The sequence below is a fragment of the Streptopelia decaocto genome (assembly GCF_964273445.1).
Source record: "Streptopelia decaocto genome assembly, chromosome: 5".
NCBI classification, from domain to species: domain Eukaryota; kingdom Metazoa; phylum Chordata; class Aves; order Columbiformes; family Columbidae; genus Streptopelia; species Streptopelia decaocto.
Window position 1 is genome coordinate 72,020,553 of NC_138659.1, and position 18,815 is coordinate 72,039,367.

The 18,815-nt window shown below is 48.6% G+C and overlaps 1 protein-coding gene across 2 annotated transcripts in view; it reads left to right on the forward strand.

Annotated features, from left to right (window-relative positions):
• The first annotated feature begins 815 nt into the window (after positions 1–815).
• JAKMIP3 (Janus kinase and microtubule interacting protein 3) overlaps positions 816–18,815 on the forward strand; it is a 47,265-nt gene continuing 29,265 nt past the window's right edge. For both annotated transcript variants that reach the window (XM_082053822.1, XM_082053823.1), the window contains exons 1-3: positions 816–855; positions 14,699–14,840; positions 17,019–17,230. In XM_082053822.1, the coding sequence (XP_081909948.1) occupies positions 17,096–17,230 (135 nt within the window). In that variant the 5' untranslated portion in view covers positions 816–855; positions 14,699–14,840; positions 17,019–17,095. The remainder of the gene's footprint in view (positions 856–14,698; positions 14,841–17,018; positions 17,231–18,815) is intronic.

The following is an 18,815-nucleotide window of genomic DNA, read 5'->3' on the forward strand; positions in this document are numbered from 1 at the left end:
TACGCTGGAATAAGCTTTGGATTTTAAGGTGTTAATCAGCTTTTTTGTTCCTGAGCTGTTGGAGTTCACAGTTAACAGCAAGAGCTGCAGGTTGCACGGCCGGAGCGTATGTCCTGTACCTGCAGCACAAGGTACTGCCGCCCGGGGTAGGCTGAGCCTAACAGAGCACGACCTCAGTCTGCACAGCTCGCCTGAAATCCTACACAGAGATTTCCACGCTGTTTCTGCGTGGGTTTGGGAGTGCGGGACAGAGAGAGGCAGCGGGTCTGGCCCGTGAGCAGGGTCAGGAGCTCTTTCCGCGCACCCCGTTGCCCTGCAGGGCGCCAGACCCAGCCGTGGGGTTCACAGAATCACAGGGTGGGGTGCCCAGCGACCCTCCAGCCCACGTGTGTCTGCAGGAAGGATGACAGGGCAGGATGGGGCAGCTGCTGGGGCTGGGGCTGCTGAGCTGCACCGCGGGTACTCGCAGACCTGAGGATGTCTGGCCAGCAGCAGCATAACTCCTGGGCTAATAATAAGACGCCAGCTTTTCTTTTAAATACAACGTAGACAGAGGTTGGGATTTTTCTCTTCCTCGCTCAGCCTGGTTCCCGTGCAGGCTTGTGTTTGATTTTTCTCCAAATAAACTGTTTCCTGTTGTCATAACGTACCCAGCTGGGGAGGGTTCGGTGGGAATATCTCGGGAGAGGCTGGCGGAGCAGTGGATCTGGGGAGCGGATCCTCCCCGTAACGCTGGCACGGTTTGGTAAGTTCCATCTGAAAAATAAAAAGCTGCTCCATTTGCTGAGTCACAGCCCCTCGGAGCTGGAGCCGTGACGAGCCGGGAGCTGCCGCGCTGCTGGAGTCCAGGCGAAGGTGAGCAAGGCTGTCCGGGATCCTTCTCGGGGGTGTTTCTTGTCTGAAATGATTTTTAAAATCTCATCGAAGTATACTGTAAGTTAAATTGGGCATGTTGAAGCGTGCAGCTACGTTTCTGTCTTGCAGGCTTGGGGGTTGCATAGCTCTTCTAAGGCAAATCCCGGTGGTACCCTGGGTGCTGAAAGCAGAGCGCACCCCTGGGTGGGGAGCGGGCTGTGGTGTCCCTGCTCCTGTGGGGATGCAGCACTGCGTGTCCCCTGTCCCAGAACGGGCTGTGGTGTCCCTGCTCCTGTCGGGGTGCAGCACTGTGTGTCCCCTGTCCCAGAACAGGCTGTGGTGTCCCTGCTCCTGTCGGGGTGCAGCACTGCATGTCCCCCGTCCCAGAACGGGCTGTGGTGTCCCTGCTCCTGTCAGGATGCAGCACTGCGTGTCCTGGTGTCCCTGCTCCTGTCGGGGTGCAGCACTGTGTGTCCCCTGTCCCAGAACGGGCTGTGGTGTCCCTGCTCCTGTCGGGATGCAGCACTGCATGTCCCCTGTCCCAGAACGGGCTGTGGTGTCCCTGCTCCTGTCGGGATGCAGCACTGCATGTCCCCTGTCCCAGAACGGGCTGTGGTGTCCCTGCTCCTGTCGGGATGCAGCACTACATGTCCCCTGTCCCAGAATGGGCTGTGGTGTCCCTGCTCCTGTAGGGGTGCAGTGCTGCGTGTCCTGGTGTCCCCGCTCCTGTCGGGATGCAGCACGTCCCCTGTCCCGGGAGTTACCTCTGTGGTTGGGGAGCCCAGACCTGCCGGGCCAGCTCTGCTGGGGAAGGGGTGACATGCGTGGCTTGGGGAGGGGGTGACCCGTGTGGCTGGGGAGGGGGTGACCCGTGTGGCTGGGCAGGTTTCTTGTTGATGGAGCGAGAAACTGAGTTTGTTTTCCCCTCGCGGGCTGAGCGGTGGGGTGGTGGGCAGCCAGGTGCATTGATTCCTCCCCTGCTAATAGACTTGCAGTAAAGCAGGCAACGATTATCTCTTAGCATCCTGAGTCTATTCTGCTTTCCTCGCATTTATAAACCTCTCCGTAGCTAAGGCCTGGTACTTTTCCAAGCTCTGCACTGTTGTTTATTTGCTGTAGTTGTAACAGCTTTATTTATTCTTGCTTCTATACCGTGTTTTAGTGGTTCAGATGCACAATCAAAGATTGTTTGCTTTCTGAGGCTTTTTGTTCTTCTTAAGTCAGCAGAACTGGGTGTCAAATCCAGAGAACAAGTTTCTATGGGAAGGGGGGAGCTGTGGCTGTGGGGACAGCCGGCCAGGTTTCCTTACAACGGGGGAGCTGCAGGTAGCACAGCGGCCTTCGCTGCTCACCAGTAAAATGGAGCGTTTGGCATCTGAAAGTAACTCTGGCTTTGTTGAAATGCTGCTGAAGTATATATTATCTAGAGAAAAATAATCTCTTGCTATTGTATCAAAATATATATGGACATTTAATTTGTGGTCACTTTACTTGTAAATTGCAGATTCGTGTTTTAAGAATAAGAACATTTCAAAGCAAATATTGAACTTCAGAATCTAGGACTGACTATTTGTTTTCCATCTGCTTTTTAATAGGTTTTTACAAAGTAAACAAGATGCTCAGCTGTGTCTGTAGGGGCTGTGGGTTTGCTGCTGCCCGGGTGCTCAGCGCAGCTCCAACTCCGCAGCACCAGCAGGGTCCCTGAGCAGAAGTTCTGCCCCGTCCGTGTGTCCGTCCGGCTGCTGCGCAGTGCGGGCAGAGGGGCAGTGGGGCCGTGACCCGGCCAGGCCTGGCGGGGGGGCTGCAAAAGCAAACTCTGCTGCAGCTCAGCAACCTGCAGCTCTGCAGCTTTGTCCCACCTGCTCCGGGTCCCTGGCTGGTGGGATGCGGCACATCTGCTACCAGCATTGGAACAGGCTGCCCAGGGCAGTGCTGGAGTCACCAGCCCTGGAGGGTTGGACAGACGGACATGACGTTCTCAGGACATGGGGCAGTGACAGGGGTGGGGAACGGTTGGACTCAATGATCCTGAGGGTCTTTTCCAATCAAAATGATTCAGTGATTCTCTCTCCTGCACCTGCCCCCCAGGGCTGGCCGGCAGCACTGGGAACCACCACCCTCTCTGAAAGGCCATTGAAGACACTTACGTTTTTGTACGTTTTGCTGCTAAATGAATTTCCTAGCCTTTTAAAAAATGTTTAGCAACTGACCAGTTTTAGCAAAGGCAGAGGTGCATGGGGACTGACCTGAAGTGGAGAGCGGTGTCTTGGGAAGGGCGGTGGAGCTGGGGCTGAATGGATCCACTGGGGGTGGATGGATCCACTGGGGGTGGGTGGATGGATGGATCCGCTGGGTCTGGCTGGATCCACTGGGGGTGGATGGATCTGCTGGGTCTGGCTGGATCCGCGGGGCCTGACAGCGCTGGTGTCCCGGGCTGTGCTCTCCTGCCCATCCCGGGGGCTGTTACAGCCATAATATGATGTTATTTGTTTTATTGCGCCTGCTGGGAGGATGGATTTTGTAATTGACATCAGTAGGAACAGTATGGTTGTTTTAATTATATTGCAGTAGCAAACAGTTGTCAAAGACAAAAATATTGTCTTGGATGTAGCGTACATATTTTTCATGGCCATGTAAATATTTGAGTTCTTACCTGAGCACAGGCTGACTCAGGGCAGTATTGAGGCAAACTTGTGAGCCTGACTCTGTGCACATGGTGCTCCTTTCTGTCAGCCCACCAAAACAAAACGGGCTTAAAATACTTGTAAACTGTGTTCATATTCACATTCTCCCCTCCATCATGGAGCTCCACAGTCCAAAAGTGGAATGTGCAATATTTTTACTATAGACCTCTTGAAAAACCACACCACCGAACCCTGTGCACTACAAAGGCAGACTAAATCACTTTAATACTGTTTCTTTGATTTCTTTTAGCGTCCTTTCACAGTGTAGAAGCTGGAACAGACTGGGGAAGCAAGGATCTGCTGGAGCTGTGCCTTTCGGGGCTGCTGGGGGTGCCATTCCTGCCAGTTAAAGCAGGTGTCTGTTCCATGCTGTGTGTCACCGTTTGTGGGGCGGGCTGGTTTGCCATCGGGTGGCGGAGGCTCCAGCGCTCGCCCCAGCAGCGTCTCTGGGGAAGGGTGCAGTGCACGTTCTAGCAGGGGGTTCGGGGCAGTGTGGGGCTGCTCTCTGGTGCTCGGAAGGCATCGGCAGCAAAACCTCTTGTGCTCCCACGTTAGTTACTGAGACTGAACCCCAGAAGAGTCCTGTTAGCTGTTGTACTTGTATAAAGGCCGGTACAGGTGGTGCTGGGGCTGGCTGCTCCCAGTTCTGCCCCTGGCACCCTGCACCCCATGACTCGGTGGGGCGTTTTTCACCCCATTGCGTTTGACCTGTGCTGGTTCAGCCCCGGGAGCAGCAGAGGGCAGAGCTGCTGCCGGGGTGTGTGCTGTGCAGTGCGGAGTATGGAGGTTTCATCTTTCCGCTGGAAAACCGTGCGAGCGCCTCCCGCCCGTGCGCCGCGGGGTGGCTTCTTGTTCTTGGCACCGCTATGAAAAGCTGAATGAAACATCCTTTTTGCCTACACAATATCAATCATTTCATAAATGCCTGTTTAATGTCTCTTCAAAAAAATCACAGATCCTGATTCTGTTATTACCTGGCTGTACCTATTATGTTTCTTTTAGATGAATACAAGTATAATAATGAGTACCTACCACTTGTCTTTCTGCAACATTATAATGCTTTTCGTCTTATTTCCCATCTCCTGCTATTACAATCTAGTATCTTATTTACCTAGCTGCGTGCACAACAGATGTCCTCCATGATGACTTGATCTTTCCTTCTAAATCTCTGTGTGGAGGATATGTCAAATTGTATTTTTAAATATAGATTATCTTGTACCTCCCATACTGAATTTCATGTTGCTTAGTTACCTAATTTTCTAGTTCGAGGTTATTGTTGTATTTTTTCTTCCTTTTTCTTGCTTGATACTCCTCGCCCATTTTGATTGACCTAAATAATCCTGTTATCAGGAGGTTTTGATATCCTACCCTTTACTGTTTTTTACAGGTCGCTAGCAGAATATCAGTCACTGCCAGCCCTCGCTCTGCTCCTTGGAGCTGCAGCTGCGCATCTCCACCTTTCAGTAGTAATTGCCCCGTTGTTTCTATCCCCATCTGTGACTGTCTTACACATCATGTTACTAAATCTTCTTATACAGTTAATGACATCAGTGTCCAACCCTCAAGTGTACGCTGTGAAACTGAGATTCAGATTTACATTCTCACATTCTTTAGACCTTGATGTGCCAGGTCTCAGTGAGGTTCAGATGCACGCTCTCGCGTCCTTCACAGGTTGACGTGCCAGGTCTCAGTGAGGTTCACATTTACGTTCTCGCGTCCTGTACAGGTTGATGTGCCAGGTTCCACTGATGTTCACATTTACGTTCTCGCGTCCTGTACAGGTTGACGTGCCAGGTTCCACTGGGGTCATGTCCGAAGCCCAAGTGCCGCTCGTGTTTCAGGCTGTCAAACCTCCTGCCTGCTGGTGAGCAGGTGTCTGTGCAGGTGGAGCATCAGCCCGTCTGCTTGGGCATGGACTTCTCTTAGAGCTTTAACATTCTATTTGCACAGTTCTTATGTATTTTTTTTGTCCAACCTTTAAGAAGTTCAGGTTCCCCTGGTCAGAGCAGCCACAGCTATTGCTGTACATCATGTTGTGTATGTCCAGCCTTCCGGAGCTTTGTGGACACGTAGTCCCAGGCTCTGGCGCTGCTGGAGAACGTGCCTGGCTGTGACACCAGCAGTGGGAAGGGACGGGGAGCAGCCGCCAGCTGGAGAGCCAGGAGCCAGATGGCTCTCAGCCATCGTCTCAGCCTGAGACCAGGGTGGTGTGACCCATGTGAGAAGCCACTTTCTCTGAAGGAGTAAGTGCAGGGGCTAAAAGACGGGAAAATCCTGAATGCAAATCCGGGATGGCCCGGATGCCACACTACACAGATAGCTAGGGCAGAGCTCATTCTGGCTGTTCCCATCTGGAAGTGGAGATGTTTGGGGGAGAATGTTTTCCCAGCTCTTTTCTATAGCACTTTTCCAAATCATCAGGACAACTCTAAGATGGAGATTCGTGCGGGGGAGGGAGTTCTCCCGAGTGAGACATCAGCAGGTGCAGCTGCCGAAAGGTGCCACTTGGGTGACCTGGCCGCAGCAGCGAACTCCAGCAAGTCTGGTTTGGTGACACAACAGAGAGCACGAGCAGCTGCCGAGGTTCCCTTTCTTCCTATTTTTTTCCTTTCCCCCTTCACAATAGAGAAATGAAACTTTTCCAAACACACATGGGTCCTGAGATTGCCCCAGTTTTGTCCCTCGGTAGAACCAGCGACCAATTTGAACTCGAGGCAATGGACACTGTGCGGCGGTGCTGCCGGGTCCTGTCCTGCGGAACCCGCAGCTGCTGAGCGCCCAAGATCGGGAGAACTTCCCAAACCTCTGCTCGGTTTAGTCAATGAAACCGCTCTGGCAGCAGTTGTGCTGCTGTGGTAGGGTGCTTTGTGTTTATTTATTTAAAGGATTTGTATCTTGCTCCCCGGGTCTCTTTTGTAGGCAGGTAAAGGCCACGTGAGCCACGTGTTGCTGTTGGAGATTTAACTCTCTGTGTACATTTGTCATTCTTGGTGCTGGTAGCAGGCAGCTCTATAACACGTTATAACTTGTTGTCTTTCATCACATACACACATGGTTTGGATTGTCCGCCCTGAGCTGCTCCTTCCAATTATTTTTACATTTTTAAAAATATTCCAATTATATTTACATCCAAGGCAATGCTTCTTACATCGAGTGTTGCATTAGAGGGATCAGGTTATGTTACTCTTGTTACTAACTGAAATTGTCTCTTGAGTATGATAATGTGTACAAACCATGGTTTTCCATGAAAGTCAGCCTTGCTTCTGGTTGTTAGTCTTGGTTAAAAGAAGTTATAGACCCCTTATGTTGAAAACAGGATTTTCCCAGAGGAATTAATCCTTTGACTTCAAACGTTAAAGCTGGGTTGAAACAACCCTTACCCTTTTTATCTCCCTTAAAAGCCTGAAGTATTGAAGAACAGGTCTGGCTGTGCCACGCTGAAAGGAACCGAGCTGTTCTGGGAAACTACAGGAAAAGGCCTATCCGCATGCCAGGCGAATCGAGTGGGAAGGTTGATGCAGCATCTCAAATCAAATCAGCTTTAAAAGATCAGATTATAGCTTAAAAATTCTCAGCCATGTGCATCTGGTTAATGCACAGGGCACCTACTACCAGCCATCACCTTGCCAAGGTCGCTGAGGCACCAGCGCGTCCGTGTGTCCTCGCGCGGCCGTGACTCCGTCCCTGGGGACAGGAGGGTTGGCTCGTGTCGCACCCGCGGTTCCTGCTGCTCCTCGCGTTCTCTCCTGCGTGACTCCAGCACCTTCCCTCCTGCCCGTTGCTCTGTCTCTCCTTTGGGAAGCACAAGCTTTGTTACAGCAAGGTTTTCAGTGTTTCTGTTCCATTACCTGGGAGGGCGCTCTGCCTTCGGGATTTTACTCGCTCATCTTCCATGGACTGGGTTGGCGTTTTATAAAATCTTTTAAAAAGTGGATCTTTTCTCTGTAGTTGGAAATACATACTTAACCAGATACAGCTGGAGTACTTCTCCCTTTCTGCGCAAATACTGAGCGTGTGTCACAACTACAGGATGTGCTGGTTCCTGCTCTAGTGTTCGCAGCGCGAGCGCCGGAGGGTCCCTGTCCCTGTCCCCAGCGCCGGGTCAGTCTGCGCTTACAGCAGCGGGTCCCCGTGCTGCTCACAGTTTATCTGCCAAGAAATGGTTAATCAGAGTGGGCCCTCTATGTACTAACAGCAAACACAAGAAACATGTCCAAGGGAGGTTAGCTGAGATTCGCTACAGCCATGGCTAAATATAAACTTGCTTTCACATGAAAAATTCTCTCAAGATGGCAAGATTTTTTCATGGTCATCTGGGAATAAGTTCATCCTATTTGGTGTTATGAGGACTGAGTGTTACGCTTAAAGCTTTATACAGCGCTTCTCTTCAAAGCGCTCGGCCAGCTCTGCTGTCCTTGTTCCTTGGTTCATCTCTGGAGAGAGGATCTTCCGCTTTCGAACTGAAGCTCTAGAGAAGTGGCTTTTAGGCACTTATTTTTGACTCCTGGGTATATTAATGACCAGATCATTACACTGGATGGAGAGTTTCCCGCTGACTTGAGTGGAACTTGGCTCAATGCCTCATTCGTATCCCGAGGAGGAGCTGTGCAGAGCCGGGTTTGGGGTACAGCTGCACCCCCCTCCAGCACCCCCGCTCCTGCACACAGGTTCTTTCTCTGTGGTAAGCTGGTTAACAGTATTTTTTTCCTCTTTTCCTTTTTTCAAATCTCTTCCTTGCTTACTAAATATTTCTATATTTTCTCTTAAAATGTATTTGATTCAGTGCATAACCTAAAATGCACAGTATCAACGAGCTGGGTATTTTGGCTTCTTGTTTTTTCCTAACGTTCATTAGCTGTGAGGAGACCCTGCTCGGGGCTGGTTGCTGGGTGGATGGGGAAATCTTTGAAAGCTTACAAAACAATCAGCTCTGCGTCAGTTCACCTTGGGCAGCGGCCTCCTGTCCCCAGGGCAGCACGGGGACATCCCACGGCTCTTCTCATGTTTCTAACAAACAAACCAACCAACCTGTTGTGTTGCAGCCAAACGTGTAAGCTAACTATGCCAGTTCTGATCTCTTCAACAAGATTTACAAACAAGTGACTGTTTGGTTTGTTTGTTGTCCTTCTTGTCTCCCTTGGGAATGTTAAACAAACTTTGTTATGAGCGATTGTACCGGTCCATGGATGAGCAATTATTAAAAAGCGCTGCTCCCGGTGAACCCTGCTGAGCTCTGGTACACCGAATGACCAGCTCCCTTCAGGAAGGAATGTAAGGCTGAGCTCATAACCCCCAGAGCATGTAATCATTTCCAGAGCTGTTTTTTGTTTCCCTTCCACGTGCTGTCATGTTATCAGGTGATAGAAACGCGTGTACCTACAGCAATTCCAGTTCACTGTGTGCCAATACATCCCAATGACCGTTAGGTCCGTGATGGTTTTCCCACCCCAGATCCAGTCCTCACACCCAGGACTCGTTTAGTGTTGCCCACTTCACAAGTGAAAAGCCCCGTTGTGCGACGCCGAGTGCTGAACACGGAGTGATGCTGACGGGTATTTGAACAGCTGCTCTTTTCTGAACCCCTTTGTCATCTTGGGGTTGGATGTCTCTCCCAGCTTCATCTTCTCTAGCGATGCTCTTGCCAGAGTCTCAATAACTGTCATCAAAAGGTTGCTGCAACTAGGATATTTAGCAACAAAAAGTCAGATTTGAAATACTCCGATCCTCAGTTTTTTTCAGGCCGAAGGAGCAGTTTTTCATTAGAGCTTGATGGGCATCTAAAAATTTGGGAATATTTTAATTTGGGAGATGATGTGACTTTCCATTCAAATTCTTGCTGTGAAGTGCAAGTTTTGCTCTTGCTTTGGACGTAGGCACCTGCCTACTGAGCAGGTTCTGAGGGACGCGGGTTAGTGCTGGGGTGGGTTGGGTTATGGTTGGACGTGATGATCCCGAGGGTCTCTTTCAACTGGAATGGAACAGTCTGCCAGCTACGAATCTCTTGTCTGGATGAGCGTGGTCGGCCTAAGGAAAGGCTCCTCGTCTGCCGTGTCCTTCCGCGCCGCCCGCTCCTCAGAGCCCGCGTGGCGAGGATGAGTCACTCTGGAAATCAGCCTGCGTTCCCAGATCCAACAGGCGATGTTTTTGTTGCCACGGTCGAGTCTGTTATTTTCAAGCTCATTTATAAATTGAATAAATCCAAGAACTGAAAATCTTTTGTGAGAGTGGTGCAGTTAAATGCCGCCTTTCCCACTCAAATGCAGCTGTGTTGTGTGTTCATGCAGAAGGGGGCTGGAGGGCTGGTGTTAAATAGTTATTTAGGGATGTTAATAACACGCTTATAATGTTTCCAGAAAGTGCTTTTGGATCATGCGATGCCATCTGTGTTACACTTGATTGTAGTTAATTACACAGGCATGAATTCCTTGGGAAAATGGATGGCATTACTCAAACAGTTTGTTTGTGATCAAGATAATGGAATGACACAATATTAAACCAACGGAATTAAATCTGAAATGCATTCCTCGCTAATAATCCTCTGCAAATCAGTGGAATTATCCTGAGTTGCTCCAATTTAACTGGGAATTTGCATAGGTGTATTGTAATATTATTGCAATAGCACCAGTGTATTTTTATACCTAAAGTGTTGTGGGGTATCTGAGAAAAGAGAAAAATCAGCTTCATGCATAATAGCTGCTGTTTGTCATTAGTTATTTCACATTCTGCAATTTAACCATAAGAAACGTGAAAGTTGAGCAGGTGGCGTGCTAAGGTGACATTAAACTTGTGGCATGAAAATACGTGTGTTGAGATTCAGTAGCAATTATGTCCTCCAGTGCTGAAATCCTATTAATCAATTCTGTTGTACTGTAAACGTTAACCATGCACATAATTGACACCCAACTATGTTTGTGTTAAAAAAATAAAAAGCCAAGCTTTGTAAAACTTGAGATGACAAATGAGGGGCTGTGATTTAGACGTGTGTGTGTGTGTGGAGCAAACAGGCACCGGTGGCCTCGCACGCTGAGCCCGTGTACAGGAGTCCATGTGTCCTGCGGATGTGTGGATTGCCAGGGGCAGGGTTTTGCGTGGGGTCTGTAAACATAGTCCGCCCAGCAATGAGTTAAAGCCAGCTGTGGTGGAAGGACTAATCTTTGAGGGAAGATTCAGGTCAGTCGGGGTTTGACATGTGTGTGTTAAAGCCGGTGCTGGAATTGATCTAATCCTCAGCAGAACTTGGGCTGCACTGGATCCGCAGCCCCGGCGCTGTGCGGTGTTTGGTGTTTGATCGTTTCATCGGGTGAGGCGGGAGCCCTGCAGACAAGCCCTGTTTGGTGTTGGGGTGGCCCATGGCCTCGGGCCGGTGTGGCTGCTGCTCTGGGGGAGCAGCTGTGTTCTGGACCCGGAGCCTCCTCAGCACCGGTCGAGCTCAGGACAGACACTCCTTTGGAAGTGCAAGTTGAGTTACAAGAGTTCGTGGGTTTTGTTTTGTTTTATTTCTTTTTTCCCAAGTGTTTCATCAAACTCGTCTCAATTTAACCATTCTCTACCCAGCACAGAGATGAAAACCTTCATGGGCTGTAGACAGGAAATACGCAACATAACCACATGTACATGACATATGTCTTGGCGGTTATTGATCTCAGCGCTTTCAGGACTTGCTACTTGCTGTATTTTTCCATGTAATTTCCAACAGATTTCCTTCTCCTCGCGCTGCAGCTGGGTGAATAACACCCTGTTTGTGAGAGATGCGTGTACAGCCACGGAAGCAGCACGGGATGCGGTTACACTGGCAGAATGCTCTGGCTTAGCATTAAATACCCTTGCAGAGGAAAACTACTCTTCTTGTGGCTGGATTTATAGGCTGCTCGAATCCTGAGTGGAAAACTGAGATTTCTCAAGAAGAGCTTCCCTGTGTGAGGAAATGAGAGCTCAGCTGTAGACAATATTACATTATCTTTCTATTATAATATTTAGAGATGCACCAAGGGCTCAAAAACCTTTATCTAAACTACTTAATTATAACAATTTGTCAAAAATAGAAAACACCAGTGTTCAGAAGGCTGTATCATACATTTGAAATTGTCAGTATTTGTAAGAATGGCATTTTCCTTAAGCTATGTTTTGCTTAAAATATTGGTACTCTGGGTAGGGATTTATTCATTTGTTTCAGAAACTACTATCTAGTAAACACATTTTCCAATTAGCCTTGATGTCTGAATTGCAAGTCAGGAGCAAGAAGAATGATGAGCCTGGCTAAAGGCAGCTTATGATGCATTATTAATGCTGTTTTCAATATCAAACATGCCAGGAATCATATGCTAATATATTCTTACAGAATCAAAAATGTGAAGACCTTTCTGTTCTGTTAAAATAATGTGTCTTATAGATGCCCCCCCTCTGCATAACTCACTGAGGAAGAAAAAGAAACAGAAATCCAAAGGCGGGAAAAGGCTGCCAGAGCCACCCGGGCAGGTTCGCGTTCCCACCTCTTTGTGGGGCTGGACCAGCACAGGGATGCTGGCTCAGAAACGTCCTTTGCAGGAAGATTTTCTCCCCATGTTTGGGAGAATGCTGCCCGGCAGTCCCGGCGTCTGTCCGGCAGTCCCGCGGGGACACGGCTGCCTCTGAACCACGAGAGCGGCGCTTTTATTAATACAAATAACTACTTTCATGGTTCCCGACAATGACGCTTGTCCCAGTGCATACACAGGAGCTCGTGGTTGTCACTAGAAAGCTGTCCTGCTCTGCCCAGCCTGATTTCCCCTTATCATCCCTGGGAATACCAACCCAGCATGCAGCAAAAGGACCAATGACTCCAAACTGCAAATCCCTTTATGTTCTGCAGGACAATGAACACAGGTGGGAGCCTCTGCGTGTATGGCCAGTTTTTGGAAATAAAACCACTGCTTCAGCGTGTGCAGCAGCCCGGGCATTTGAGAATGTTTGGTCAGAACCTGCCCTGGGATGGCTGCACGGCGGTGTCCCCATTGATGTGCAGTGATGTCCCCACTGACGTGCTGCAGCGTGCGGGTGCCATGTGAACCTGCAGCGGGACACGTCTGTGCGAGCCAGAATCATGGAATCATTTCGTTTGGAAGAGACCCTCAGGATCACTGAGTCCAACCGTAACCTAAACCAACTGTAGCACTAAACCATGTCCCTGAGATCCTTGTCTAAACGCCCTTCAAACCCCTCCAGGGATGGTGACTCCAGCACTGCCCTGGGCAGCCTGTTCCAATGCCTCACAGCCCTTCTCGTGAGCCGGGGTTCCCTTCACTGCTTCCTGCCTGTTCTTGCAGCATTTCCATCCCCTCCGTGTGAGCAAACCTGCAGCGAACATAGCCTGCTTTGCCTCGGGAAGGGGAAACGTGCTCCTTTCTCGCAGGTGTTCTCCCGGATGTGGGAGGTGCGGCTGCTGAGCCGGTTTCCATCGCGCTGCAGATCCCGTGCTGTCAGTGTGTTTGTGCAGACAGACCCTTACCAAAGCCCATCGCATTCCTGTTATCTGGATCTCTTAATCCCTGGATGTTATTCTTGGCTGCATTCAAGTTTTATCATTCTGTCCCTTTTCCTCCTTAAAGATTTAATTGAAGAAATACTCAGCTAATTCCCGTGAAGTTCTTTTTGAAGCTGTCTTATTACTTTAAGTGCTGGCAAGGGAGCTGATTTTTGTGTGGGAAAAGCTCATTAAGGCTTCATTCAGCATTCCTGCCTGGAAGATGTTTCTGACAACAGCCCCTTTTCCCACGCTGTGCCGATGGGAGCCCACAGGATCGGACAGTCACTGCTGTCCCCTGTCCTTTGTCACCTCCAACTTAACATGGGACACGCTGACATGAGCCACAGCGGAGCCTGCAGAGCGGAGTCTCCTGGTGTTGGTGTCTGGGATGGACACCAGCTCCAGGCGGGGACTTTGGCTGGTGAAGCCTCAGCAAAGCCTGGTTTAAGGTGTGAGGTGTGAGGTTTAAGGTGGACACTGCAGGCTCCAGCAGCTGTTGTGTCACTGCGCCGGGGTGCTCGTACGGGCCACAGCGATCGCCCGGCTCATCACATCTCAGATCTGCCATAAAGGTTCTGTAGACCCGCTCAGGCCTTTCGTTCTTGACATAAGCTAATCAATTTTAAATTTTATTAGTTTTGCAGAGAAAAATCAGATTTGGGCAGTTGCTTGGCGTGAGAAGTGTCAACTCGTACAGTTAAACCTTGGTAACATTTTAAATAGTTTATTTGTATCAATTCCTTGGTTTTCTTTTCTGCAAGTGTACAAACAAATTATCGTAGCCCATGTCTGTCAAAAATAATCCTTCTGATTTAGGTGATTTTCACAGATCCCTGTGTCATTCAGTTTATTTGTCTGACATTGGCAGGCGAGCAGTTCAACACTCGTGTCACGCTGCTTCCCATTTCCTCTGCTGGTGAAATATCCTGGCTCCACCTGCTACATCTGTCATTGTACCATATCATTTAAGAAAATAATTGTAATACACATAAATTCTTCATTCATTGTGGTAGATAGAACCCAGTGCCTGTGGCTATAGACTGCCCTGCATTTTATCTACAAAGAAAGAGGGGTTTGAGACCCCCATTGCAGAACAATCACTGATGTATTAGGTTTTCTTCACAAAGAGGCAAGAATCATAAATACTAAGAACATCTACTCCTGCTCGGAGGTTTTTCAGACAATATCTGTAAAACTTTATTTATTCCTGTTTCTTTGACCAACCAAACACATTTCTTTCCATAGAAACCTCGAGGTGATAATGTCAAGCGCGGCTGGGAATCAGCAGAATGAAGACTGTACTACCTCGGTTTGCTCGACTAATATCAGGAATTTTTCCCCACGTTTTCTCTGCAATCTCAGCCTCCCCACGCCGACCCCACGGGGATTTGTGGTGCCCGCGTGTCCTCCTTCATTTCCCCGACTCGGCGCTTCGCCCGTCACCCCAGCCCCTCAGCTCTCCCGCTCCGTGTCCCATTGCCGCGTCCCCCGCGGCAGCCGCCTGTCGGCTCCTTTCTCCCTAATGGATGCAGGTTTTTGCTTTTAGAACTCAAATCAGTCCTGTTTTATTATTACTGTGATTACTGACATTATATTGTTATTTTACTACTATTGTGCTGCTGGTTTACTCTATCATATGGTTATTTTATGATTACAGCTGCTCTGGAGCATTAAGCCTCCTCACCCGTGCTTGTCCAGGGAACAGTGCTGCTCTGCTGTGGCTGCGACCATGGGGCAGGATGAATAGACCAGTGCACTGAAGGTCCGTGTCCAGGAAGGTTGTTACCCACATTAACAAGGTTGGTATGAACAAGGTTGGGAATATTTTTCCAATTTTGAACTTCTTGTTTATTTTTTACAGTATAAATTAAACAGATATTTAAAAGAAGCGTTTACTTCAAGCTGGTACTGCAGTGACAATTAAAAATTATTCCAAATAAGTTTTTGAGTGTGAAATACATGTAACCTGTTCGGGATATAGTTTCGTTTAAACAAGTCTTCAGGATCATCATGTGCTCTGAACGCTGTTTCCATCCTTCTCTTTGGTGTTTCCCCATTTAGCGTTACTGTCCGTACCTCTCGTGTGAGCTTGGTAGCTGATTCTCTAGGCATTTCATTCCTTATTTTGCTCCCATTCATTTTTTTCATTGATCGTTACAAAAAAACCCAAACCACCTTGTGTAGAGGGGTCGGCTTTGCCTAGAGCGGCAGCGGTTCCATTGTGTGCGTTGCTGTTTGTCCTTTGGATAGGAATGAACTGGGTTTGCGCAGCCATGGTCTGCACCCACAGACTGAGAAATTCCCCAGGTAATTCCCAAGGAGCCTGTGCAGCAGTGTGGGGGTTCTCCTGCCATAGCGCTTTGGCAAAGTGATGAGGAGACCCTCCAGGAAGCAAACAAACTGCCAAAACCGCAGAGGGAACAGCAGTGTTTTGGGATGGAGCACACGGCACCCACATCCCACTGCCCCGCTGCACAGCAGAGCCCGCAGGACACAGCGTTGGCCCAGGTGTCTGTCTGTCCTCAGGTGTCTGTTAAATGTGCTCGTGCTATTGATGAGCGCTGGGTGAGGTGCTGATGAGAGGGGGAGCTGATGGCGCCCTGCCCGCCGTCCTGCTGCTCACACAGCCCAGAGGGACACGTGCACAATGACAACGAGCTGTGGGCACCAACAACCGGGAGCAGAGTCCGCAGGGTCCCTGTGCAGACACCTCCCGGCCACAGGGAGCTCACCTGACTGTACCATTTGTAATGAATAATGATTGATTTCTACATACAACTGTGAAAGAGTTTTCTGACCTGTAGGATGGATGCAGCATAAAAATAGCAGTAGCAGACAAAAATATAATTTTTCTCCCTACTTTTATCTGTCTTTGTGTCAGATTGCAAATTCTTTGGAGTGAGTTTGTCTTGTTCTTAGGCTACCTGCACCTGATGGTTATACTAAGCTAGAATATGGTTTTTTTTCAAGGAGATGAGTTTTTAATAACCCTTACACTCTTTTCTTGACTACAAAGGACCTTTGGTTTTCATTAACATTCTAAGTTGGGCACAGTCTCTCCAGACCTGAATGATGCTTCCCCGTTCAAGAACGCTGCTCTTTATTCTTGGGCAAAGTCTCTGTTGGAGACTTTTGAAATAAAAATCAACAAGTGCATATAACTTTTAGTATTATATTTAGTAGTATAGTACCAGTTTTATAAATTGTCTATGTTGTATAATTTATAAATGTGTTAGGATTAATGGGTTGGTATAAAGTGCAAACTATAATCTGTTAATATATGAATTCTGTGAATTCGGGTCTCCTTTTGCCCACTGCTCTGCTGTTTAATAGAATCAATTGGCTTGTCTCAGGTTTTATTCTTTTTTCTTAGATTTAACTCAAAACCTCTTAGTGTGATCAAAACTCTGATGCTGTTACCAGACTCAGATAAACCTATACTTGGTAAATGAAGCCTTAATTGCTGTGTTGATGATGCATGGCACACTCCTGCATGGAAAGATTCTGTTGCCTTTTGTGTCACCTCCACTTGCTTCTGTAGCTTCTTACTGTTTTCATCACTTTTATTACTTCCATCATGAATATCTGAAAGTATTGATAGGCAACCAAGCATTTTTCCTCTCAAGACTTTGTTTTAAAGCACATAAAGCACTCTGCTGGTACCGAGAGCGGTGTCCCAGCTGTTGCTGTCCCCAAGCCGTGGCGTTGCCAGCGGACGGTGCTGGGTGTCCCTCCCGAGCACCCCGTCCCTGCTCCGCGTGGATTCCAGTGCAAACGCAGTGACAGCACACACTTACAGTCTGTGATTTAAATGTCTTGCTCTGTACAGGTGCAATACAAAATATTCTCGCACCCGAATGCCGTCAGCCCTTACTTAACGCAGGCAGAGCCGCAGGAGCGGCCAACGCGCGCCCCGTGCTCTGAGAGGTGTGGTGCGTCCCCGCGGTCCCCAGCGCTGACGGGCTGTGCTTTCCCAGGCAGGTGAGAAGATGTAGTGGGCGGAGGGCAGGACGAGACGCCCCGAGCGAGACGCCGGCCCTGCCACGGCCTCACCATGTCCAAGAAGGGCCCCGGCGGCCGCGCGCGGGGGGACAAGCCGGACGCCTTGGCCGCCTTGCAAGCTGCCAACGAGGAGCTCAGGGCCAAGCTCACCGACATCCAGATAGAGCTCCAGCAGGAAAAGAGTAAGGTGTGCATCTATTCCTTCCCTTCCCCAGCAATTAAAGTCCAGTCTTTTGGTTGTGACTGCCGGGCACTCTTTGTAACTGACTCATACGCAGCTTGGACGGAAAGCAGAGATGTGCACCAGGAGCCAGCCTGGTGCAGGAAAACGGGGCAGCCGCTTTGTTGCAGATTTGTAAATGTTCTCCTTGTGTTTCAAACACGCGTGGGACAGCAATTCTGCCCCTGTGATCGAGGCTGCTCGGTGCCGCCCCACGGCCGGTCCCGCGCTGCGGCAGCGCGCTGGCTCCCGGCACCCGCGACATGAACCTGAAACATCACGTAGTTAAATGCCAGCAAAAGACCCGGAGAAACAAACATCCACTCAGAACAGACGGCAGAATCATAGCGCTGGGCTGGAAGCTGTTTGTGTCCTTTGTTTCTCTGGCTGGAATTTTCTCTGGTAAATATTTAGCTGTTTGCGAGGATGTCTGCGCTCAAGGGTTTGTAAGCAATCTTGTGTTATTCAGAAATTCTCTTTGCCGATTCTCCTCTTGCACATTTACACTAATTTCATTTGGATTTTATGCTCAAAATCCCTCAAACCGGCTGCATACAGGCACCCGGCTCAGCCGCAGCTCCAGCCTCAGCTTCCCTTTCAGCCGCAGCCTCCAGGCCACTTGTCCCGAGGGCGTGAAACGTTCATTTGCTTTTCCCTAATCCGCAAATTAGTTTCCACAGATAAACTTTGGGGCTTTTTGGTTCCAGAATGCCAATGGAGATGTGCATTACCATGCAGGGACAGCATGATATTCTGCATTTTGCCATTCATTTGCATCATTATTAGGCATTGTACACTATGAATCTTAATTTTTAAGAAAGCTTCTAGGGGCGCGTGTGTATATACATTTAAATAGAACATCTCTTAATCCTTTTGTTGTGAAGCAGCATTTGCAGCTTTAAGACTGAGCACCCTGTTTTCCATCCCCCTGTCCTCCCCAGTCCTTTTGGTACAACACGTCTCATCGTGGCTTCTTCTGAGTTTATGGTACGGTTTTAAATTGAAATATCATTTGACCCTTCTGTGGTCAGATTCGGTTAGTTATTTGTAATGCATAATTCATGGCTGAAAGTCCTGTAGTGCCAGGCTTTGATTCTTGTCTGCATTGATGATATTTATATTGTGTTAACTTGCGCTTTTTAGGGCACTGAACTGGGTAAATTAGGGAGCCCATAAGATTGCAAGGGCTTATTATTTAATTATAAAACCAAACTACGATGCTAAAAGCAGCATTGGTGTCTAGACTTTTATCTTCAATATCAATAATTTTCAAAATGACGATGATATATTTTTGTTTCTCTTCTAAACACGCAGATATTTCTGCTTATGCCGATCTCCAGTGAAAGAAAACAGATTTTTCTACAGCCTTTTTAACAAATTTCTCAGGGTTCTTTTTCTTATTTTCACAAATTCCATTTTCCTTGGAAGAATCTCCAAGTTCCCCATCATGTCACACGTTCTTCCTGACACCTGCAGGCTTTGGTTCTGCAGACTGTTCTCGTTTGGGAGGCAGGCTGAGGTGTATTCTTAGCACGGAAACCTTATTGTGTCA